Here is a 26,274-nt window from a genome sequence, read left to right on the forward strand (position 1 = left end):
TTTGAAAGGCACGCCCTCTTTAATTAAACTAAGACTTCACTAATACTATTGGCGTCCACCTACACATAAAATAAGTCCGCATAGACGTGCATCCATACATCTATCTATTCATCCATTCATATATACATCTCATACATGTTATGAATGCATGCGAATTTTAGTGATTAATGCACAGAATACATATGCCGATGCTTACAATCCATTGTAAATTATTCATCGCCTAATAAGACCCTGAAAATTGAGAGTACTCTTTTGCTATGTTTTGTAAGAAATATTCTCGTAATACTTCACAAACCAAAATAAATAAATAAAGGCATGCATCTCAAGTGTTATTTCCGGTGACCTTCCAAGGCCTGAACAGTTGAACATTTATAAACAACCATGCAGAGGAACGATGAATCATGAAATGCTACATTAACTTATGACCGATACAACATATCATCATCTCATACTAGTTTTTTAAATATATATTATCAGCCACAACCAAACATTCAAGGGAAGCATGAGCGCAGGCATAATGCTGAGTACCAATATCATCACAAAGAAATATTACATTCCAGTGGAACCTAAATATAGACGATGCAGACAACCTACTAAACTACATCTATTTCTATGCTCCAACACTAATAGAATCTGATCATAGGCTTCATAAAAGTTCGATTTGTCCCGCTTCCCTAAACTCTTACCATCTTCTCATGAGCTTGAAGCTATTCTTAACTCTCCTCCTGCAGGCTTCTTATGAGCAAGGGAGTTCATTTTGTAGCAACATGTTGATTCCATGCATATTATATTAATGTTTGTATGCATGAGCACTTCTATAGGAAGTAAGTTAGCTGTTGTTTCTTTCTTGAGCCTCCTTCCCCGTATAATTCGTTCCATTGCTTCAGTTCACTCATTATAGAACCCTCTGGAGCAAAACTTGCCGCCACCTGCATGAAGAATTTTAGGCAGGGGAAATGGCATATCCAGCATGTCTGATATAGATTTTTTTTTTTTGACACCAAGATTGAAATAGGATAAGCGGAAAAAACCTTATCTTGATGTCTATCCAACATAATCATATCAATTTGAGCATAAGACCAAAACAGAAGGAACAAAAGTTTGCACCATATCATAGCTAGAGACCGAAACAGTGTGTAGCAGTGCTATTTCTGAACCAGGATAAGTGAGACTTCTAGAGACTCAGGGGAACTAAGCTGCTCTAGGAAAGCCTATATGAAAACCTTTCTGACCGAGGTTCATTGTTTCGGAACTGTAAACTGTACAGGCACGGCAGCACCACACTGGTACAGTATAGGTATTGCCTGATACAGGCTTGGCATACTAAGACTCAGTTACCCTACCTCTTGTACTGACTCTCAGTATGGTATGGTATGCCCGATAATGGGCAGTAAGCACCGGTATTATGAACCATATTCCCGACAAAAGAAGGCATTCCAAAAGGATTAGAGAAAGACATCATATTCTACATACTGTTCTCAAAAATCATCACTCATCAATCATGAAACACCATGTATCTACACATGCTTTCAGAATAACACGTAAACTCACTTTAAATTGATAATTCATCTAAAAGAAGCAATCACTCTCCAGTTCAAGTTGAATGAAACCCATTCAAGTTAAACTAGTAGGCTATATTATACATGACAATTCTGTGGTTTATATAATTAATGCTTGAAAACAAAATCAGTAAATAGACAAACTTACTTGACTCTTTGCCTGCCTCATGTCTTCCATATTTAATGGTCTCAGGGTAATCGATATTTCCCCGTCTTCTACCTTCGTTTCTGAGGTGTCTGATGGATTCTCTCCTCCTCCAGCCTTCTGCTTAGTCTCCTGCGACAAAAAACTAAATGCTGTTATATAACTTGAAACCATTAAGAAATATGTGAATGACCAGCTTTCCTAAATTGAAGCAGTCACATAAACATTACTCTAAGGTTTACTGAAATCAAAATAATGACACAGAACTGGATATATTTTAGGTAAAGCATAATCATCAACCAAAAAGTGACCATCATAAACTATAAAGTGATGTAAAACGAGAATCAGTATTTTAAAAAATTGAAATGAGGATAATGGCAAAGTTTGACGGAGCTCAATGTAAATGAAGGTGCACTAATTACTTAATAACTGTAAAATAGCACTAAACATTTAGAGAAAGAGGGAAGAGAGAGCCATTCTTCTTTATTGAAGGTTGGTATGAAAAAGAGAACAACCGGACAGATGGATTATATGATTGAAACAAAAGGATAGAATTTAAGAAGATGGGTAAACTACTGCAGATAGTAAAACTATTGTGCAAAGAGAGTCCCAAAACTATTGTGCAAGGAGAGTCCCAAATGGGTCTTGGAATCAAATACCTAAAGCTATTTAATGAGGCCTTACTCATTAAACAGAAGTTGAAGCTTTATAAGTACATCAGCCTTTTAAAATAGTGGTGTTCAACAATTTATTACTCTCGCAGCTGAACTGGTTATGGCTTTAATGCTATGTTTCATTGGAACGAACACTGGAATAGAATGGGAATTACAGCTTTGGTATGGCAACAAACTAGGAATCAAGATTTCCCTTGGAATCATCATTTTTTTAACTGAAAGAATGCTGATTCCACTTTTGAATGAGAGGAACAGCCATTCCCAAGACAATGGGAATGAATGAAATTTTTGGAAAGTGATTTGATTAGTAATATTTATGGTATAAAAGACTTCCTAACAGCATGTTGGAAAATGTAAAACACCGTGACAAGTACAAAATCACAATTATCTTCTCACTATGTCATGAAATACATATATATAGTAAAATTCCATATCTGAGAATCAGATTTTTTGAAACTATAATATTTTTTTAAAAAAGTAAATAGTCATACCAGTTCTTTCAGTCTTTCTTTTTGAATTAGCTCCCTCACAGGACGATATGCTGCTGTTGTGCACAAGTTCTGCTCTCAACAGTTACCCTTTAGTAAGCTAAATGATCGTTTAATTATGCCAGAATTCCATGAGACACATACATACCTTGAGATCGCTACCACTATACCCCTCTGTCATAGTTGCAAGCTCCTTGTAGTCAAGTCCTTCCTTCACCTTCTCCTTTGACAAAAGTGTTCTCAGAATTAATTCCCTGCTTTCTAATGATGGTAGACCAACCATTATTCTGTTCAGCAAAGGAGACATTAGCAAGCAAACAAATATGTTTGCCCTTTTTATAATGGAACCGAAAAGGAAAAAAGAGAGAGAGAAGCAACCAACCTGCGTTCGAACCTCCTAATGATTGCCTCATCAAGGTCAAAAGGTCTGTTTGTCGCTGCAAGAACAAGGATTCTTACCTCAGGCTTTGTTAAGAGTCCATCCCAATGTGTCATAAACTCATTCTTAATCTTCCTCATTGCCTCATGTTCTCCAGCCCTATTTCGCTGCCCAAGCATACTATCAACCTCATCCACAAAAATGATAGTAGGGGAGACCTTCGCGGCTAGTGTAAACAAAGCTCTAACATTCTTCTCATCCTCCCCAAACCATTTTGACGTGATGGTGGACATTGAAACATTGATGAAACTTGCTCCAGCTTCATTTGCTATAGCCTTGGCCAGCATAGTTTTCCCAGTTCCAGGTGGCCCAAACAGTAATATTCCTCTGCAAGGCTTTAGGAGACCACCTTTAAAGAGGTCTGGCCTTCGAAGGGGAAGCATGACAAGCTCTTGAAGGGATTCTTTGATGTCATCTAAAGCACCTATATCATCAAATGTTACTCCAATTTCATTAGCTGGGATAACCTCTGGTCTAATCCGCTTTTCGAATTCATTGTCCGGGGCAACTTCCTAGAAGCAGGAGCATAATAGTTGGATAAATTGTCCAGCAAACTTCCATCAACACTTTACAATCCAAATGATTTTTTCAAAAAAGAATTGAAATTCAAAGGAAAGCAAATAATTACATTTTACATACAGAGGACTTGTAGATATATCATGATAAAATTCTGACCAAACAGACTACATAGCATAAGCCAAAACAAGGGACAAACATGGAAACCATCTACTTCTTAAACATCAGCAAAGAGTACAGTTTAACCAAAAATTGCATATAAAGTCAAAAAAATATATATATAACTTTTGATATCTCTTACAATACAACATAATCTAATCTTGTTTCATTTAAAAATATGAATTTAAATTATGCATGCATTTCATATAAAAATATAGTACCATAGGATATATTTCAATTCTTCCTTCATTTGCATGGTTGCATTTCCTGAATGCTTGAGCAAAAAATAAAACTAACTACTTTTGGGCCCATTAAGTCATTTAACTATATTTAACACAAAATAATTAAAATAATTAAATTTGGCATTATTTGGTTACTCAAAGTCTCAATATTACCATCAAAAGAATTTTCACATTTCATCTGTACCCCAGTTTGCTGTATCTGACTATGCCACCCGGTACAAGACATACTATACGGTACTGGTAGAGTACCCAGACTCGGTACACCCCTTGTACCAAGTGTTGGTACCAATGCACATACTATACCAAATCTCAGTATAGGTGTACCGGTTGGGCAATGATACAGAATTTAGTACAGAGTGCAAACTTTAACTTGCCTACTACCAATTTGATGCAATCTTCATCTTTTTTTTCCTATCTTACATGATTTACATGAATCTCGAACGGTTGCCCCATGATTCCACAATCTTGAACTGCATCAATAGCATAGGTTTACTTTTTCATAATGGCATTCAACGCAAGCCCCTCCAATATCCAAAATTGTGTTAGCCAGGAGTTTGACACCAATATATTGAGTGGGTGGTGGGGTTTGGAGGATCTTGGATTGACAGCTGGTCATCAGTAGTCAAACTAATGAACCATACATTAATCCAGAAAGCCAAAAATATACTGATAAATTATGGATTGTGAGTAAAAATTTCATCAAACAATCTATGATCTCTACAAATTGACCTTTGAAAGATCAGAGTACATTTTGTTTAGTTTACCTCAGCTGCTTCAATTTTTTTCAGTCATATATTCCAATATGGACCAACACGAGCCACTTACTCATAACAGTAGAGTCTATTGTGTTATATTCAACGCAAATATAATGATTTCTAGTTCACATTACTAGACTATACTGACTATGCAATCATCGCCATGCACCTTGAGCACCTACTATAAATATAAAGGAAATTGATGGTAGAAAGCAATGGTAGTGCTAAAATTTGGGAAAAGGAAAAACAATACAGACCGAACTAAACAGGAAATCAAGAAAAGGTTGGTGAACTTCAAAAGAGAACAATGTAAAACATTATCGCATCCAGCTTAACTGGATCCCATTAATTCTTTCCAATTTAGCATCACATCCTTAGCATTGCAAGCCCTGACAGATCCTCTCCATCAACAGCCAGGTTTTCTTCTCGGGCTTACTCTTTGCCCTTAATAGAAGTAGAGCCCCTTACTAAGGCATGGACAAAAATATCCACATGAAATTATCAGGGTTTCAACTGAAATTTTCTAATAATACAGGTTAGTTAAACTGTTAAAGTATCAGATGTCAGCATATCAATCAGTTAAAGATAAAGGTGTGGAAAGAGTAATAAGCTTACTGGTGCTTTTGGTGGTGGACATGAACCTACACCATCCTTCTGAACTGATTTCTCAGATTCACTTTTGTTTTCTGGAGGCAGAGCTTCAGATTTTGTCTCGGATTTTGTGGAAACTGCTGTATCTTCTTCTTTTCCAGCTTTCTAGAAATATATATATATTGTCAGATATGACAGCATAAAAAAAATAGAATTTAACTCCATCACTATAACAAACCTTCATAGGCTCAACATTTGCCTCTAGCTTTAGAGTATCCTTGCCACTAAGCTCGTTCTCTTGGAATATATTTAATGCGTGAGATAAACTACTCCATGTAACATATGGAAAATATAATGAGCAAATAAACATAAGATGAAGACAGAAATTAAAAAAAAAAATCATTAAATATTATCTAACCTCTTTGAAGATATGACAAGTTTTTCATTTCTATATTCAGGATCCTTGTTATTCATCAGGTGATAAGAAACTGCGGACACCACAATTTCTTCTATATACTTACTAAGAACCATGGTGTCTGCAAGGCAGATTGAGCCCAAATCATCACAATCGAGATCATTTGCTGCAAGCACCTCAGTTATGTGGTTTCTGTTATCCTGAAACCGAAGTATCTTCATGTCTTCTTCTATCTGGGACTTCCAGCTGACAAGTTTGGTCTCATCTTCTGGTTGCTTAATCTCTATATTGTAAGGAAATAAAAGAGTAAGCCTTTCATCCACTTCTCTGTAGTCACTGTCCACTTCTATCACCCTTGAACCAAGTATCAACACAGGGCCTGTTAACTTTTTCAACATTTTCCGGAACAAGGAGTACATCCTTTGGGATCTAAACAGAAGGTTCTCAATATCCCTTATGTAGAGGATGATTGGATCACTCTTGGATACTGAAAGCAGAACCTGGAGAGCAATCCCAAGATCAGTGCTCTATATGTACTTTAAAAAAAAAAATTGCATGATTATTGACATTTAAAGCAGGCTAACTTACACATTGCATCACGTATCAGACATATGGTATTTTTTACCAGACCAGGAGTAAAAGTAAAAAGGAAAGAAATACCTTATAAAGGGCCTGGATTAGAAGTTTCTCATCGAAGGACCAGCTGCCACTACGTTTTAGAGTTACTGCAATGAGGCAGAAGCTTGTAAGGAACTACAAGGAATAATTTGGATTATGAATTCTTGACCACAAAGATGCATGAATAATGAAGGAATCAATTTAGAAGACTGTATGATTCAATTCAAGTTACTGTAATAATTTCTGGTAAAAAGATTATCAAAATTTCTATATGATTGGCATCTAGCATTCCAGCTACATTATAATTATAATTTGTCTCAATCTATGCGAGCATGGCCATAGCAGATCTGAAGGGAATTTTGGAGGTAGGTGTTCAGATGTTCCACTCAGATATACCACATGTTTGAGAACTGGTTCTGGGTGGAAGGCTAAATTACCACTTCCTTTGATCTTTCTTTTGAAATACAGCAGAAATACCCCCCACATGCATCAACAACATGATATAAAAGGTTCTCAATTCAGTCCACCAATGCATCATCCTTTCATAAGTTTCCAACAAAGAATCAGTGTATCAAAGCATAGTAAAGGATAATATGAAACCTCTTCAAATTATGACAAACATGCCCCAGAAAATGTAAATCAGCCTACATTGTCGGGCCAGCATATCTTCCTCCATAAATACATATTTGGCTAAAGCAACCTATCTTTTAAAGAATTCAAATATTAAAAAAGCTTCTACAACTGTTCAGGCCTCAGGGTATTAAATACTGGAGCTTGTTCTACTCTAACTGGACACATTATTTAAAAAAGCACCCATGAATCCTAATGAAATAGTTTGATACGAAAAATCACATCCTAGGTATAGCTCAATCTAATCCATTTGGTTGACTTCTAGGATAAAGGTCCTCCATCTATGTGCTGGCAATCAATTCCAGCCAAACCAAACTTTGAATCTATAAATGCAAGTATGCAGCAGCATCCGCTGTTGCTCATTAAGAGAAAAGCACTGAAGGAATACGATCCCAGTAATTGAACTGTTCTAAATCAATCCTTATGTGGATAATTCTAACAATTTTTATACCTTAGCCAACCACAACATGATACGAAAGGCTTGAAAAATTATACCATTGAGGGAAATGATGATTTGATATTTTCAACCATTGAGACTAAGTCTGTCACTCATAGCCAAGGGATCCATTCTTCACTCTTAATGTAAGAATATTTTACCATGCTCAGATAGAACAAGATTTTCAATAAATACATAATACCAGCCCATCTAATTTGAATAAAAGGTGGAATGATAGATTACACTTCCCCAATCCTATTGTATGCTTTGACCAGTACAGTGTATGTCTTAAAGAGTAAATTTCACAAGGAGGATGACAATAATGCCACAATAAGATCGTGGATTTTGGATATCTTAAAGTTAAAGGATGACTTCATATTGGAGTTCTATAGGCTTGTTCATCCTCCTGTGGTGGCCTTGTTCTGGGTTTGTACCTTCATGATGCCTTTATAACTTTGATTTCTGCCTCTGCCAAATATCTCTAAGCCTAAATTTGACAACAAAAAGCAAAGTCAACATCATAGGCTAGATCTTGAGATGCAAAATTCCTAGATAAAATTAAACAAAGTGGCTCTCATCATGATAACAAATTGCACCACAACCCTAAATTGCTCCAGAGATCAACAAAGCATCCAGCAATGACTGACTTGAAGAATCAAGTAGACACAGATGCATCCAAAATGTATCTAAAAAAAAAAATATTAAATGATGCTGATTAAGATTTGCATTGCTGCTGACTACCAAGCAAGTCATAGATTGGCACAAAAAGTTGTATAATTGATACAAGAAAAAAATTCTGCCAATTATACAAAGATGTATCCTACCAAACATCGATTTAGAACAACAACCTGGATTCACAGGAGGGCACTGTGACAAGAGACTACTCATATCAGCTGAAGCAGAGGCATTCCTTCGAAGTTTTGGTATGTCACTAGTACTTTCTGATCCCCTAAATGTACATGAATACATGGATATTTAAAAAGTAATTACTCATGTAAAAGATTAAAATATATCTGTGCTCAATATACCTTGACCTTATCTCCAGACTACTGGTCTGTCTGTGCAGAGATCCTGCAACAAACCTCTCAAATTGATAAAAAGGAAAAGGCAGGTCGGCAAATAAAAGTAAATTACTCCAGAATCTACAAAAAATGTACCAAAATAGATGGGTGATATTTCTGCAGGTTAGCAATCCAAATTTATACAACCATAACAATTACACTGTATTACCAACTGATTAAATCAAACCATGCAAAACATATTTTATCATTACAAAAAATTTTGGTTTTGCTCACCGAGATAATCTGAACAAAGTATAACATTTGTATATAAGCCAACCAGCTAGTTCAGCCATCTGGGATTAAGCATTATAAGAAATGGCTTTACAAGTCACATTACACATATTAAGAAAGTGCAGCTACTATAAGCAGATGATGAAGTGGTTATAGTTTATATTCAAATGAAAAGTTCCACCTATGGCATTTGAAAACAATCTCCCAATTCTACAGAAAATCTCCCTTGTGCAACAGCAGCAACTTGGTATGTGTTTTCATAACAATGAAGCTTCAAATAATTTCCAATCCTCCCTCAAATAACAATGAAGCAGCAACTTGCAATTCTAACTTTCTAATTATCATAACATGCCTCTGATGCAAACAAAAACTTGGAACATGACACATCAACAGAATCAGTCTTAAACCACCATTTAACATTTCAGTTTTTTAACAATAAGCTTGTGCCAAAGAAAGTGACAAGAAAATATGGAAGAACCGACTTCATTAACCAACAAGCTCCTATCCATTAACTAAATTTAACTTCGCAATCCAATCTAGATTCTGATTGTAGTGTCTTGCAACAGGACAGGCCTTAAATTTGCATAATCATGATAATTTTATGGATGCTTACATATACACCGACCAGTCACCAACAACCAATTTAGCTGACCAATCTCTAACAATTTTTCTCATGTAAATGCCCTTGATTTTACATAAAGGATTTATATTGGCTAAATTGGAAGTTCTTGTCTTGGAAACTACACATGCCAGCAATAGTAAATGACAAACACTAAAAAATTCTAGAAGGCATCCTATTAGAAAAGTCTAGAAGACATCCTATTCTGCAATGTTAACTTCATAGCAACCAGATCCATTCCCTCACACCCTATTTTACACCCTTTAACTACAAAGTACTTTGATCATTTTAGCTCCATTTCTTGCCTTTATGCCAGATCCCTTAGATGCAATTACTAAATTTGAGAAAAAGCAATACTATTGCCCAATCTCTCCTCCTTGAATTAGTAAATTCTTCAAGATGTGTGCAGCTCCATGCTGTCCATCAGGGACACTGTTGCTCTTGTCATACTTAGAATACCCACTAATGGATAAAAAGACTTCAGATTTTCTTACATGAGTCCACTTAGTTCACCCTTATTCCCTTTTTGCGTTTGGTTTGCGACCGGAATTGGAATTGGAATGGTCATATTCTCCAACATGTTTGATTCGTGACTGGAATTGGAATCGGAATTGGAATGTGATTTGAATACTAGATGAGAGTCTAGATTAGATTTTGGGGGATTAGAACATTCCTATTTCCCCCAAAAATCAAAGTAGGAATGGGATTCCCTCCAACCAAACAGCTGGGCCCCACCAACCCCACCATCTTGCTGATTTGATCTTCTAATGGCGAATCTTTCTGCCTTATGATGCCTTAGAAATGAAGACCAAATAAATAAAACACCTAATTACTGCAGTGGATTTGAAGACATAACTGACTGCACCATTGTTCAAAAATAATGAGCATTGTTAAGCTTGTGTAGAAGTGCATCCACAGTGATCTAACATCATTGTTTGCCATAGTAATTAAAAATATATTGTACCAGAAAGATTGTCTCACCACAGATTTCCTTAAATGTCTATTTTCTCTTTCACTTAATTCCTCCTCTCTCCTCTCAAAGCCTGGATTCTCATAAGTTTTTTTTCTTAAAATCAAAAAATTATATTCAAACAAAAAAGGTCACTATAACATGGACCGACTTACGAACAATAAAGATCCAGAAATTATCTACAGTAAACAAATCATTATTCTGCTTCGTAACAATTGATTCCTAGGATTTACTGTTGGGAAGGATCCCTTACGAGTGCGGAATACGGATCCCCCATCCAAAATCGCTAACCCAGGTGACGATATCGATACCGCAACAGGAAGGAAGAAGAGAGATAAAAAAGACAATCAAATATGTGGATCAGCCCAAGGCTTACCTCCATGGGGCATGCAAGCTTCACTATGAAAAAAAGAACAAATACAAGAGGAGATCACATCCTCTCAACTCTCATACATCAATCTCTCTCTCTCTCTCAACAAGAAGCACTCGGCCCTCCCTAATAAAGCTCTCAAAAAACCCAAGGAAAACCCTCTCTACCGCTCTCTCTGCTCCATGAGCCGTTCTCAGGACGTTCCCTATGTTCCACGGCCATCAGGCCCTTAAAAAATCCTAAAATCAATTTCTGTTATGACTCAGAACCCCCCAAACCGTTAGATCGGGCCCACATGCTTTCCTGGCCGTTGGATCGCGCAAAACAGCTCTAGATCGCTCCCCTCGACTGTCGGATCGCGCGATCACATGCGTGGACCATGACAAATGGCCCCTGGACCGCAGTGGTTCATGCCTCATCGTGGACCACAACTCCCGTGCGGTGGACCACACGTTGGACTGCACCAGGCCGCCCGTGCTGGGCTGCGCATGTGGCAGGCCCCATGCGCCCGCAGGCCGCACCTCTGGGATGCGTTTCTAAGCCTACATGCCATGGGCTTCTGCCTTAGGTCTCGCTGCTTGTGGGCTTCTCTACTGTGGATCGAATTCGAGATGCCAAAAACCCAACATTTACCGCACCCAAACAGTAATAGTTTGAAACATCAAGGTCATCCATCCCACATAGATGCATCACACAGCTGATTACATCCAACTGTATCAGTAACTGCACGTATGTTTTAAATGGTTTAGTCACTAAGCTAGCAGTAAATGCCTGTTACTAAAAAAAAAGGAGTCAGAAAATCATAAACTATGGAAAAGTTCATTAAAAGAATACTAAACAATGACGAAGGAAAAGTTACAATTTTTCATAAGGATTTGAAATTAGCTGCAAATAACATAAGGCCATGAACTAGGTGTTGGCTGATGAAAACTTCTAAATAACTACTAAAAATTCTCTTTTTATTATTTTCACCTTCACCTTTCATCCTCCACTGCTCAATTTTTCATCTAAATCTCCTCTAGCTTCTTCATGCATATTTCCACGAAAGATGTTGTGGCCACAGCTACAACCTTTGGACATGATCTTGTAGCTATTGCCAGAAGGAGAGGAGAAATACCTGTTTCGTCAAATTTCTTTCCCAAGGGATCATGGAGTGCAGGCACTGGCCTAAGGGCCAAGTCACTATCTAATGGGCCCAGAGTTTAAGAATAGTGGCCAGGTATTACCTAGAGGTCTACCTAGGCAGCCTAGGTGACCACATTTTTAAGCCATGATCTAGACATGCATAAATGACTAGTTCAATTTAGCTCTCTAGTTATAACTTAAATCCAATGTCAAAAAATATGAGAAAGTACCATAAGGCAGTACATCCACATGTCAAAAAGAAGAGGAAAAAAAAAATTTAAGTTACCTATGTCGCCTTGTTTCCACACTTATAATGGAAGGTAAAAAAACAGCCCTTCAATGCCTTAGATCATCTAGAAGGACCAAGCTCTATACCTTCATAAAAAGATCATTCCTACTCTGCCATAAGCGAGAACTAAACGGGAAAGTCATAGGTTATGCAAATTACAGATATTGCTAATAAGCATATAGAACTCTGATTGTTACCTCTCCCATTAGCAAGAAGTCAGAAAGAAAATGAGTTGTTCAATAGGAAAACATAACATAAAGCCACTATGCTAACCATTAAAATCATGAAACCATAAGGAAATTAGGAAACATGTCATTTAAAATGCCCAAGGCACACCATGATAAAATATCTTCTAGAATATGCAAGTGTATGCAGGCTCATGACTTTCATGTCTTGAATCTACATGTTGATAACTAACCATCATCCATCAAGAATACATTTCTCACCGGAGGCAACTTGAAATAATGGAATCCTACTACAAGCCTTGTGATAAGTGCATAAATTTGTCCATAGAAATATTAATTTATGGATCAAATTATCTTTATTCTTTTAAAATTGATACTTCTTCGTATATTTTGCAGGAAATAAGTGCACCAATATGAAGAGCCCAATCTACATGCTTAAAAAGATCAAACGAGATAAAAAACGGAGTTAAAATGAATTTAAATTTTAAGCCGAAAGTAAACCCGATCCAATTTACAAGCTAGTGGTCCACCATGGACCACTTGGTCCATAAAAAAAATGGGTGAGCCACGTGAAAAGCAATGGCTCAGGGAGAGTATTTGGTGGGCTTCACTGCCGGAATGGTTGCCTGGGTCTTCAAACAATTGATTATGGTCCTTGATGCACGTGGACGTGGCTGGACGTGCTATGCAGGACTCCCTGGTGAAGTGAACGGCGTGCGGATGCTGATGCGGCTTGATGCACGATCGTAAAAGCAGGAAACAGATCTTATCGAGTTGAGAAGGATTTCAAATCAAAATGAATTGAGATTCCAATGTTTTGAACGAGAGACATCCTTCTATTTTAATCCCATATCGGCAAAACAGAAAATTCCCCCCATTTTAACACCTATAAATAAAGGCTAATATATTTACTCTAGAGATATCTCTCTCCACTCCATAATTCTTGGAGGGGGTCTGTGTGACAGGCAGACATACCCACCTTTAAAACTTTTTAGCCACCTTGTTTCCACTTTCTTTCACCCTTCCAACACACGAGAAGGAGAGTCAGCCAGGGGAAGGTTGATCCCAAGCCAAGAGAAGGAGAGAAGTCTGGTTCTGTAAGAGATTTTATTTTCTGTTCAAACTCCAAGCCTTGTTAATGGCTTAGGAGTTGAAAATTTTTGTATCAGAATTTTTATTCAAAAATAAATTAGTTATTTTCTTTCTATTTAATTTTTGTAATTTTAATCTCTGCAATAGGATAGTTTAAATTTCTACATCTTTTAATTCTGTAATTTTTAATTTTCGCAAGTTCAACTCCAGCAAGTAGAATTAGTCTTTATTTTATTTTTGACTTCAAATCAACTATGTCTGGCTAAGTAATCCTTCTGAGGTTTGCGATGAAGCTAGATCATGAATAGAAGTCTGCTCTATTCAATTTCTCTTTTCGAGCTTTTAAATTTTTAGAATCTTTCTCCCTTCATCTCTCTCGCTAAGAGACTTGATGGGCTATCGTTGGATCAGAATCCCTTCATAGTCCATGCTTGATTCGATGTAAGAGAGGATAATTGATAGAAGGATCACAATTTTCTGAATCATTTCTTCACTTTCTATATGGAAATCTTGATGGATTAGTTGGGTCAGAATCCCTTCATAGCCTATACTTGGATAACACAAGAGAAGTGAAGAAAAGAAGGGTCTCTTAATTAGGGTGAGAACAAAATATTTGATGGATCATAGTTGAGTTAAATCTCTTCATGATCCATGCTTGTTCATATTTTACACCTTGATCAAGGGACATTATAAGAGAAATCATAGAAAGGCTCTCTAATTCATTGGTCTAGTGGATTCAAGAGCCCTAGATCTTTTAGATAATTTATCTTTATAATTAATTAGTTTATTACTTTGGTAGTTCATAATTCAACAAACAATCTCTTCCCTTTTTTTCTAAAGCTCGCCTGAGCAAGCATTTAAATACAATTCAAAATCCAATTCCTCGTGGGATCGACTCATACTCGTCGGACGTGCTACATTGCACACCGTGCGCTTGAGGTAAATTTAAGACATATCAAGTTTTTGGCGCCATTGCCGGAGAATTGGCGTATTTAAATTGTATTTCAGATTCTTGTTCTTCGTGCTTTTAGTTTTAGTTTTAGTAATTTCTTTCTATCTTTTGAGTTTAATCAAAATCTGTCCTGACATAAGGTTACCCTGACGTACTGGAAGTAACGTTGTATGGTTGTCCTAGGACATATTTTGATTTACATAAAAAAAAATTGTTACCATTAATTCTTAGATTTTTCTTTTAAGTGCTGCTTATTTGCTTAGTTAATTTTTCACTTTTAGATTAGAATTATCTCATTATATTTAGATTGCATAAGTTTCATTTTCTTATTAACTGATTTAATTTTTTTTATTTCTTTCATAACTCACTAATCCAAAAATTAACATTTACTTTAGTTCTGTAATTAGATTAACATAAAAAAAACACTAATCGCATAAGATTTAAATAATATAAAGAAACAACTAAACTTTAAAAATCTTTCACTTTATTTGGTCACCTTGCTTTCTTTGCATTGCATTTTCATAATATATCTTAAGGGCATCACCCATTAATCAAATAAAGTGGGGATTTGATCACCCTTCCTTAGCCCACAAATCACCTCCTTGCATCTACATAACCTAATCCTTAAATAAAATTAATTAGATGCCAGCCTTAGGGACATTCAAGCTCATTAGGACAAGAAAACCTAAGAGTTGGACCGGGTTCAAGTGGGTTAGCCTGTCAGTGTCTAGGAAAGTGGTTTAGGAACTACGTTCCGAAAAAAGATGGTTATCTAATTAGGTCTATTGTGAAAGCACGGAGAATCTCTCACCAATCTTACACTTACCTGGCTGATTCGGTTAGCCGATTTCGAACTTGGAGTGCTCGAAGACAACCTTGACAGTTAGGAGCTGTCTAGAATTAGGAAAATCTTAGTCAGTACTCCTTTTCTTTTCTTTTCTCTTCTTTTGATTGAAAAAAAAAATTAAAATAAAAAAAATAGAAGAAAAAATACTTTCTTCACTTCTTTCGTGGAAAAGGGTGTCGGGTCGACTAGTAAGAATTAATTGGATTCCTGTTTCAAACCCAACAACTTCTACAATGGGAGAACCCAATCAACCCCAAACCCTTAAGGATTTATGTTATCCAGTTGGTTCCGTCCAACCTTCTTGCATCAGGATGCCCCAACCCACTGCAAACAACTTTAAAATTAAATCTCAAATCATTAACATGCTTTCAAAATTCACGAGAATAAAGGAAGCATACATATTCATTAGAGAGTTTGAAGATGTTTGTGCAACCATGAGGCTGCAACAACTGTCAGAGGACGAGGTGAAACTAAGACTGATCAATTTTGCCCTTAAGGACAATACTAAAAAGTGGCTCTATAGTCTTCCAAATCAATCTGTCACAACTTAGGAGGATTTTGTAAGAGTGTTCCTAAAGAAGTTCTTCCCCCATCACAAAACAGCTAGGATTAGGAATGAGATAAACTAATTTTACCAACTAGCTGGGGAATCATTCTGGAAATACTTCAATCGCTTTAAGAACCTCTTGACCCAATGCCCACACCATGGAATAGAAATCTGGAGGCTATACCAGATAATTTATGAAGGGCTAGATTCAAATTCTATTACTATGCTAGAGTCCATGTGCCAAAGTCAATTCATGTACAAAGAACCCACTGAAGCTTGGCAATTTCTAGAAGACCTAACTGAGAAAAATTTACAATGGGAAACAACTAGGGAACCTGAGAAACCAACACCTTCCAAAGGAATGCATCAAATTCAAACTTCCCTAGCTGCAGAGGCCAAAATATCAATATTAACACGTAGGTTAGAGGCCTCAGAGCTACAAAGACCAGCCAGTGTGAACCAAGTTTCTGCACCCATGTGCAATGCATGTAGTGCACCCGATCATGTCCTTGAGGGACATGATCGGGTGCACTACATGTGAATCCAATAGAAAATAGATGTGCACAGGTAAATGCCACATACCAGAAACTAGTGAATAATCCCTATGCACCCATATATAACCCAGGTTGGAGGAATCATCCTAACTTTTTTTGGTCACAAAACCCAAATGTAGGTGGTCCTAGCTACAACCAGCAAAATCCAAGGCCTAACCCTGTGATAAACAACCCACCAGGCTTCAATAACAATGAAAAGAAACTTAATTCTCTAGAAAAAAGTTTAGAAGTCCTGGCCAAATCCAATACTGACACCAATGCCACATTGAGCAATTTCATACAAACCACGGATCAACTCATAAACACTAACTCCTAAGCCATTGCCCGTTTGGAAATGCAAGTGGGTCAACTAGCTTCTGCTATGAGCTAGCGAGAATGAGGTAAGCTACCAAGCCAACCTGAACCTAATCCGAGAAACCAAAATGGTCTACGACCCCAACAAGGGAACCAAGTCAGTCATGTGAATGCTATTCACACCTTAAGATCTGGAAAACAAGTGGACAATAAGATAGGTACATCTGATGATAGAGAAAATTCAATTGAGTTACCTTATGAAAAACCTACCTTACAAACTCAAGCTCCTGAAATTGATAGTACACCAAGTCCAAAATCCAAAATTCCTAAAGCTCCTTTTCCAAATCAACTAAAGCCCAATAAAAAATCGGAACAATTGGATAAAATTTTAGAAGTGTTTAAGCAAGTCCAAGTAAATATCCCTCTTTTAGACATGGTTAAACAAGTTCCAATCTATGCTAAATTTTTAAAAGACCTTTGTACCAAGAAAAGAGCCACCAATGTACCTAAGAGAGCATTTTTGGTAGCAAGTGTGAGCTCATACTTATCTAGTCATGTGCCAATAAAATATAAGGATCCAGGATCTCTAACAATTTCATGTGATATTGGAGAAACCCATATTAAAAAGGCCTTGCTAGATTTAGGAGCTAGTGTAAATATTCTTCTATTTTCAGTTTATAAGTAATTAGGATTAGGAAAACTTCTACCGATAAAAATCACATTATAATTAGCAGATAGATCTCTTAGGATCCCTAAAGGAATGGTAGAAGATGTTTTAATCAAAATTGATAATTTTATCTTTCCTGTAGACTTTATCATTTTAGAGACCGAACCAGTTGCGAACCTCAAGGGTCATATCCCAGTTATTTTAGGAAGACCATTCTTAGCTACTGCAAATGCTGAAATTAACTGTTGGAATGGACTTATGAAGCTATCTTTTGGAAATATGACAATTGAGCTAAATATATTCAACCTAGAACAAGAATCCTCCCAGCATGCTGATGTAAATGTAATTCAAGAGAAAATTTATGAACCCATTGACATTAGCGATGAAGAAATCGATTTCGAGTCTAGTCTCTGGCCAATCAATAAATCTGAAGAAATCAATAAAATTCTTGTAGATAATAGGAATAGCCAGAGACAAGAGCCTTCTATTGAACCAATCATAAAAATGATTAGTCCATCATCCAAATCATCAATAGAGAAGGCAACCAAATTAGAATTGAAACCCCTCCCCAACATCTTAAATATGCATATTTAGGTCTATAGAAGAAACCTTGCCTGTAATTATCGCATTTGACCTAAATTCTCAACAAGAAGAGGAGTTGCTAGAAATTCTGAAAAAGAATCGTGAAGCAATAGGCCGGACCATGGCTGATATTAAGGGAATAAGTCCTTCCATAGTTCAACACAGGATTCACCTAGAGGAAGAGGCCAAACCAACTACAGATGCTCAGAGAAGACTTAACCCAGCCATGAAGGATGTAGTCAAAAAGGAAATTCTAAAGTTACTTGATAATGAAATCATCTATCCCATCTCTGATAGCTCGTAGGTAAGCCCTGTACAAGTGGTACCTAAAAAGTCTGGGGTAACAGTGGTCCAGAATGAAGCAAACGAACTCATTCCAACCAGGACACAAATGGGGTGGAGGGTCTGTATAGACTATAAAAAATTGAATGCTGCAATAAGAAAAGATCACTTTTCATTACCGTTTATTGATCAAATGGTAGAAAAATTAGCCGGACAAGAGTTCTACTGTTTTCTCGATGGATATTCCGACTACAATCAGATCCCTATAGCCCCCGAAGATCAGAAAAAGACTACATTCACTTGTCCATTTGGAACCTTTGCTTATAGGCGTATGCCCTTTGGATTATGTAATGCGCCGGCAACCTTTCAGAGATGCATGATCAGTATTTTTTCGGATATGGTTGAACGATTTCTAAAAATTTTTATGGATGACTTTTCTATCTTTGGTCCGACTTTCTCCGAATACTTAGATCATCTGAGATTAGTGCTAGAAAAATGAAAGGAGAAGCACTTAGTTCTTAACTGGGAAAAGTGCCAATTCATGGTTAGAGAAGGGATAGTTCTTAGCCATGTAGTTTCGAAAAAAGGAATTGAAGTGGACAAGACCAAAGTAGATCTTATTGCAAGTCTTCCACCATCCAAATCTGTCAAAGAAATCCGTTCATTTCTAAGACATGCTGGATTTTATAGAAGATTCATTGCCAATTTTAGCAAAGTGGCTCACCCATTTTTTTTTATGGACCACTAGCTTGTAAATTGGATCGGGTTTGCTTTCGGCTTAAAATTTAAATTCATTTTAACTCCGTTTTTTATCTCGTTTGATCTTTTTAAGCCTGTAGATCAGGCTCTTCGTATTGGTGCACTTATTTCCTGCAAAATATACGAAAAAGTATCAATTTTAAAAGAATAAAGATAATTTGATCCATAAATTCATGTTTCTATGAACAAATTTATGCACTTATCACACCCCTCAACTTATTTATTGCTAGTCTCTTAGCAATGCAATAAAAAAGATCAAACGAGATAAAAAACGGAGTTAAAATGAATTTAAATTTTAAGCCGAAAGCAAACCCGATCCAATTTACAAGCTGGTGGTCCAGCATGGACCACTTGGTCTATAAAAAAAAATGGGTGAGCCACGTGAAAAGCAATGGCTCAGGGAGAGTGTTTGGTAGGCTTCACTAACGGAATGGTTGCCTGGGTCTTCAAACAATTGATTATGGTTCTTGATGCACGTGGACGTGGCTGGACGTGCAATGCAGGACTCCCTGGTGAAGTGAACGGCATGCAGATGCTGATGCGGCTTGATGCACGATCGTAAAAGCAGGAAACAGATCTTATCGAGTTGAGAAGGATTTCAAATCAAAATCAATTGAGATTCCAACATTTTGAACGAGAGACATCCTTCTATTTTAATCCCATATCGGCGAAACAAAAAATTCCCCCCATTTTAACACCTATAAATAAAGGCTAATATCTTTACTCTAGAGATATCTCTTTCCACTCCATAATTTTTGTAGGGGGTCTATATGACAGGCAGACATACCCACCTTTAAAACTTTTTAGCCATCTTGTTCCCACTTTCTTCCATCCTTCCAACACACGAAAAGGAGAGTCAGTCAGGGGAAGGTTGATACCAAACCAAGAGAAGGAGAGAAGTCTGGTTCTGTAAGAGATTTTATTTTCTGTTCAAACTCCAAGCTTTGTTAATGGCTTAGGAGTTGAAAATTTTTGTATCAGAATTTTTATTCAGAAATAAATTAGTTATTTTCTTTCTATTTAATTTTTATAATTTTAATTTTCGCAATAGGATAGTTTAAATTTTTGCATCTTTTAATTCTGTAATTTTTAATTTTCGCAAGTTCAACTCCAGCAAGTAGAATTAGTCTTTATTTTATTTTTGACTTCAAATCAACTATGTCTGGCTAAGTAATCCATCTGGAGTTTGCGATGAAGCTAGATCATGAATAGAAGTCTGCTCTATTCAATTTCTCTTTTCGAGCTTTTAAATTTTTAGAATCTTTCTCCCTTCATCTTTCTCGCCAAGAGACTTGATGGGCTATCGTTGGATCAGAATTCCTTCATAGTCCATGCTTGATTCGGTGTAAGAGGAGATGATTGATAGAAGGATCACAATTTTCTAAATCATTTCTTCTCCTTTCATGTGAAAATCTTGATGGGTTATAGTTGGGTCAGAATCCCTTCATAGCCTATACTTGGATAACACAAGAGAAGTGAAGAAAGGAAGGATCTCTTAATTAGGGTGAGAACAAAATGTTTGATGGATCATAGTTGAGTTAAATCTCTTCATGATCTATGTTTGTTCATATTTTATACCTTGATCAAGGGACATTATAAGAGAAATCATAGGAAGGCTCTCTAATTCATTGGTCTAGTGGATTCAAGAGCCCTAGATCTTTTAGATAATTTACCTTTATAATTAATTAGTTTATTGCTTTGGTAGTTCATAATTCAACAAACAATCTCTTCCCTTTTTCTCTAAAGCTCGTCTGAGCAAGCATTTAAATACAATTCAAAATCCACTTCCTCGTGGGATTGACTCGTACTCGTCGGACGTGCTACATTGCACACCGTGCGCTTGCGGTAAATTTAAGACATATCACCTTATTGTATGGCAGCTTAAAAAAATTCACTAAGCACCAAAAGCCTGTAGCTTAACTCATTGTTATTTAATCTACAAACTGCTAGCCCCTTCTTCTTAGAATGAGAATTTGTTTTGCCTTATTCCGCAAATTTTATCATAAAAATAGGAGCCTTTTAAAGAGATAGAGTCAGTTCAACTTTGATGATTTGAAATAATCAGTCTACTCCAAAGAAAAACATCTAAATTTCTCCTTTCCTAAAAATTTTATACACTAGAAACATGCTTAACCATATTGTAGTGCAAAAATATATTCATGGTATCATCATTTCATGCCACAATTCAGAAAAATCAATAAAAGGACTTTGAAAATTGTTGGCTTAAAAAAAAGGTACATTATATATTTAAATCAAGAATAGGGACAAAATGTTCAATTAACGATGTTATCTAATACCAATTCATGACCACAATACCTCACATATACAAGGTAGTACCTTTTGGTTCCTCTCTTTGGGGAAGAATCGAGAAGGATCCAAGCAAACTGGACATTCTTTCTAGTGTAGTCTCAGATATGGACCTTTTAAAAGACTGCAGAAAAGAAAAATGCACATGAATGCTTGTGATCATAAGAATGCAATGCAACATTTTAAAATCTCATAAACTGTAACAAAAGAAAAGTGCACCAATATGAGAAGCAGATCTATAACAAGAGTAATTTATTTGTCCAAAAAATATCACTGCATAAAATGATAAATGGGCAGTAAATGATTTTTCAGAAACAAATAAATATAACAGAATTAGAAAACTCAACCAATTTAGAAACATGTAAAAACAATCACATGCATGCAGACACATAACAAGCACATTGACAATTCACACATTTTTTTCGCCATGAAAACTAGATATTGCCTGCTGAGAGCTGTGTTACAAAGTTGGTGCTACTCTTTGATCACATCTGGCAGAAATAAAAACACAATGACCATTTACATCGAAGTTTTGACTCAACAGGATTTATAGATGAACTATTCTTATCAGTTTTAGAGATCTTACAGCATCTTTGGTGGCACTGCCATATTTGCTCTGGATCTGCATAGCAATGTTCATTTCTTCAGTTGCACAAAAACATGTAAACAGAACTGTGATTTGAGTATCCTCACCTTAAGTGAAAAAGCAGTTACATCTAGCAAGAGTAATTTGGCCTCAAAATAGTGCGCCAGTGCCTTTGCAAGCATCTGCTGGTAAAGCTCTTCAAATTGAAGATTTATTTTTATTAGTATAAATCACATAATGGACATTTAGGCATTAACCACTTTGTAGCCTGTTCTGTTAAATGATATTTTCGAAATAAACTACCTGCAGGGCCTGAGAGTATAATAGCCTGACTTGCAGGAGAGAGATTTCTCATGTACTTAGAAAAGTCCGCTTGCTTCAAGTGAACATAAGCTGCACTTGTCAATACCACTCGAGTCTGCTCACTGTCATCAACATGCTAGTGCTAAGCCATCAAACAAACAGTAAGATAAAAGAGGGGAAAAACAATAAACGTTAGAAGATCATCTGTATCCTTATCAAAAAGAAGACCATATTCATATGTATATTCCACAAAAGGCTGAGCTAAGGCTCCCAAGATGTTCAGTGAGTAAAGAGCATTAGATTGCCTCTAGTCTCAAGCACAATGATTGAATGCTCACACATAAACTCACTCTCGATATTTCTTCTTTTTTTTTTTTTTTTTGTTTAACAACCTCGTTTCTATCCAATTGTTTGCAATCATAAGATACCTTGCTAGATTCCCGAAGCAACCCATGCCATAGGTCCCTAAATCTATATCCCAGTGATTGTCAAATGTTCACAATTCAGACAAGTATGGACCTATAATATGTGGAAACTGCTTACCATCTATAGGTATAGGTGCTCAGTATATTTGAGTTAGACTCGGTTAAATCTGACCCCAGTCCATACCCTCAAATCGAAAGATAAACTGTAAGGAGAAAATGATATACTGGAGCAATTTTTCAGAAGTAGTTCAGCAATCTACAAGTTTCAAGTTTTTTTTAAAAAAAAAAAAATAGTTTCAAGAAAAAATTGGCATAGCACTGAACCCTGACTTTCAGATAATGTAGTTCAGCAAACTAGAAGTTCCAAGTGCTTTTTCCCCCGCATAAGTACATTGAGAAATAATTATCATGGCACTGACGGATATGATGGTTGCACATCATTGCAGAGTGACAAATAAAACAAACATATATTTTGTTGCATCCCACATACAGGAGTGAATCCTAAAATAATCAACAGCATGTGTTATTAGTATTCAAGAGCATCTTGAGCTCCTTGTTGTGAACCATAGCAAAATATTGGCCAGCAAAATCTATAGTGAACCAGACTAGTCTGCAATATAATATGCTGCGTCAAAGGTTGAATTAGATCTAGGATTTGCCTACCAAATGAGTATCAAGCAATAAAACCTAAAACTTTTAAATATTTTTGATCAATTTGCATCACATTTTTGGGTAATCATGTAACTAACTCGAGGGGAATAACATATTGGTTTGTCAAAATTTCATTACAGGATTGTCTTTTGATAGTCAGATTAAGGGGAACATGTTTGTTGACTAATAATTCCATTTCCAGTTATACATTCTTGCAGTCTAAGGATAGTTTTGGAATTTTTATTTTATTTTATTAAAACAATTAAGTCTATCATATCCACTTCAAAAGAAATTATTTATCATATCAAGTATGCTATGTTTAAGATGACACGTGACTATTTCAGTTATTACATAAGTTTTAAAACTTTATATGGCTAATGAAGTTTCGTTTGAGTGTGTATAGAATTCCTCTTTTTAAGTATCTGACATTGATTTATATTTTTCAATAGATTTCAATGATTTTCCTCTATGTTACTTGTATTTTTCTCCATGGTACAGCTACATGATGAAAAATGCAGACATGGATATTTATGACCCTATGTAGTTATCCTTTTCTTCAAATAGTAACTAGTATTTTGTATGTTTTTTATTTCCTTTATCAAATTCCTTCGGTCTTCCCTAAAAGAAAAAAAAATACCCTATCTAAACTCTGGGTACTTTATAACCCATATCCAAATCCATCATTTGAAACTGAAACTCCCAACCTGCTGACAAACAAACAGGAAGAAAAAATCAGCAGCTTTCCAGTTGGTCAACACCTCAGTCTTCCAAGAAAATACCAGAAAGTTTCAGTAACCATCTCTCTATGATGGGAGTGCCACCTCCCAAGTTTGAATCCATAACATATCCCTCATGTATCCACGACGAGGAGTGACACCCAGCATGCCTAAGTCCTGTTAGGAGTAACCAGAAAATTGTGTAAGACAACCCTAAACCTCTGCAGGAATTTATCTCCGCCAAGGTATCAGATACCAAAATTTATCCAGCCCCTTTTGAAGGACAAGAGAAGGTGAGAGGGGCAGGGAATTGGGGTTTGGATGGGACAGGGTGCAGGTTGTCTGGTCGAATAAGACCATGGTCCACATTGCTAATAGGCATGGCAGCAAGTTTTCTAGCTTTCCAAATTCCAATTATTTCCAAACCCACTTAGAACAAGATGAGCGATTTGCTGTGTATGCCTTAAACAAATATACTTTACCTATTGAGAAGAAGTTCTAATCCATCTAACAAAAAAAAGGAAAGACTATAGACAAGTAATGTGAAATCCATCACTGTAATCCTCAAAGCAGAACAAGACAATCAGTGATATGGCAGTTAGCTCGGCACACTGGTTTGACGATGCTACCCTTATGCAAATGCTGCCAATTGGGCAAGGCATCAGTTCGATTGTTGACACATTTCGTTGAAAATTAGAAAACTAATTAATAGTTATCAACCGATAATTTCTGGGACGGATGTCCCTCATTGGAGTCAGCTTACTCCAAAATAAGTTCCATAAACAATGGATAGCATCATGATGGTACCTAAACTTTACCGGCTTCAGAAACCCTATAACTAAATGCTCGATCTGATACTTGATTCATAGAGAATAAAATACTTAAAAGCGGCATGCTAGCTGAATCTTGGGATCAAGACATATTCATCTTTTCACTGAGATCCACATATACTCCCTTTCCAAAGAGATCTTGATTCCTTAACTATAAGTTGCACCATGAAAAACTAGGTTACCACTGTAAATTTGAGGGTTAAAAAATGGTAACTTTTAAAGTTTTCTTACCTGAGGTAAAAAGGGAACTCATTGAAGGTAATTTTGCTGTCCCTCCCATCGACGACCAACCTCATGAGTTCGTGTTCGATCTTCTCAGCCAGCATGCCAGAGGAGGAGCGGGCCGGCGCTGTCCACCGGCTAACCGTCTGTCCAGAGGCCAAACCGAGCCCCACGCCTAGCCCAAGGCCGACCGCTGACATGAGAATATGCTTCTGCTCCATCTCCTGCACCCACCAACTCCTCTGCAAACCCTAAAGACTACCCCTTTGTGCCGCTCCGGAACTTCGCCTCCCCCCTATCCCGGCCTCAGAAAGGTAGCACCTATCTTTCCTCCTCCATCGCGCTCTATGAACACCAGAATCCGAAGGAAACAGAGGAATCTGTTGAAAGAACACAAAAGAGATGCGATCTTGAACGCCAACCCGTATCAGAACGGATAAAAAGAAGAACTTCAGCGAGTTTTCAATTCAAACGAACACCACCACAAACGCCCTATTTTCAAATATTTGTTCAACATGAGGAAGAAAAGAACTGAAGAAATATATTCGCAAGAAATCGAAACTAGTGCATGAGAAAAATCATCTTCTTGAAAAAAAGTAAATATACGGATAAAAGAAAAACCGCAGCAAGATTCTAATTCAAAATTAACATCAAAACGTCAGTTTTCCGAATATCGGTTCAGCTTTTTGTGGAAATGGAAAGGAATGCTAACCATAAATCGAAACTAGGGGACGGAAAAAAATAAAAAGAAAGCTTTTTTTTGAATAAACCAATATGTCTGAGATTTGGACACGAGTTCTTTACTTGTTTTTCCCTTTTCTCCGGACACGAGTTCTTTACTTTTTTTTCCCTTTTCTCCTTGTCCTCCGAGGGTTGCGAAGAGATCTCGACCGCTTCTCTCTCACCCTCTCCTCCCTCTCGCTGCAAACTGCTATTTATAGTAGCAGTTTTTTCCGGATCCGAACCCTAAAAAGAAGCGGAGAAGAGGGCTATCTACAATATTATTGGAGGGATTGGGGGCGTCGGAGAACGACTTCCCGGCGGTAGCAACGGCTATATGGCCGGAACCATGAAGTCGGTTTCGGTTCTTGGAGGCCTTCCCTTCGAGAGCGGGTTCAGGCTTTTATATCAGTTGCGCGAA

The 26,274-nt window shown here is 36.8% G+C and overlaps 1 protein-coding gene across 2 annotated transcripts; it reads right to left on the reverse strand.

Annotated features, from left to right (window-relative positions):
- Nucleotides 1-391: 391 nt before the first annotated feature.
- On the reverse strand, nucleotides 392-26,274 carry LOC105040776 (uncharacterized). 2 transcript variants are annotated; one of them, XM_010917460.4, is made up of 17 exons: nucleotides 25,938-26,274; nucleotides 25,143-25,513; nucleotides 22,290-22,411; nucleotides 22,094-22,182; nucleotides 21,987-22,022; nucleotides 21,431-21,524; nucleotides 8,696-8,738; nucleotides 8,516-8,616; nucleotides 6,644-6,708; nucleotides 5,987-6,483; nucleotides 5,807-5,894; nucleotides 5,623-5,733; nucleotides 3,249-3,817; nucleotides 3,015-3,153; nucleotides 2,870-2,938; nucleotides 1,708-1,836; nucleotides 392-929 (listed from the first exon to the last, which is right to left on the reverse strand). In XM_010917460.4, exons 2-17 carry the CDS (start codon nucleotides 25,352-25,354, stop codon nucleotides 816-818), a joined length of 2,478 nt encoding a protein of 825 aa, XP_010915762.1. In that variant the 5' UTR covers nucleotides 25,355-25,513; nucleotides 25,938-26,274; the 3' UTR covers nucleotides 392-815. The 2 variants fall into 2 exon arrangements, with proteins under 2 accessions (XP_010915762.1, XP_010915761.1); XM_010917459.4 differs by having other exon boundaries at nucleotides 5,593-5,733; nucleotides 25,938-26,266.

Source organism: Elaeis guineensis, chromosome 3, assembly GCF_000442705.2.
Source record: "Elaeis guineensis isolate ETL-2024a chromosome 3, EG11, whole genome shotgun sequence".
Taxonomy (NCBI): domain Eukaryota; kingdom Viridiplantae; phylum Streptophyta; class Magnoliopsida; order Arecales; family Arecaceae; genus Elaeis; species Elaeis guineensis.

Coding starts and splice junctions, on each gene's coding strand:
- LOC105040776 (XM_010917459.4), bottom strand. CDS start 25,354: ATGGAGCAGAAGCATATTCTCATGTCAGCGGTCGGCCTTGGGCTAGGC. Junction 22,412..25,142: donor GAGTTCCCTTTTTACCTCAG/GTAAGAAAACTT, acceptor TGTTGATGACAG/TGAGCAGACTCGAGTGGTAT. Junction 21,525..21,986: donor GCAGTGCCACCAAAGATGCT/GTAAGATCTCTA, acceptor TCTTTTCTGCAG/TCTTTTAAAAGGTCCATATC.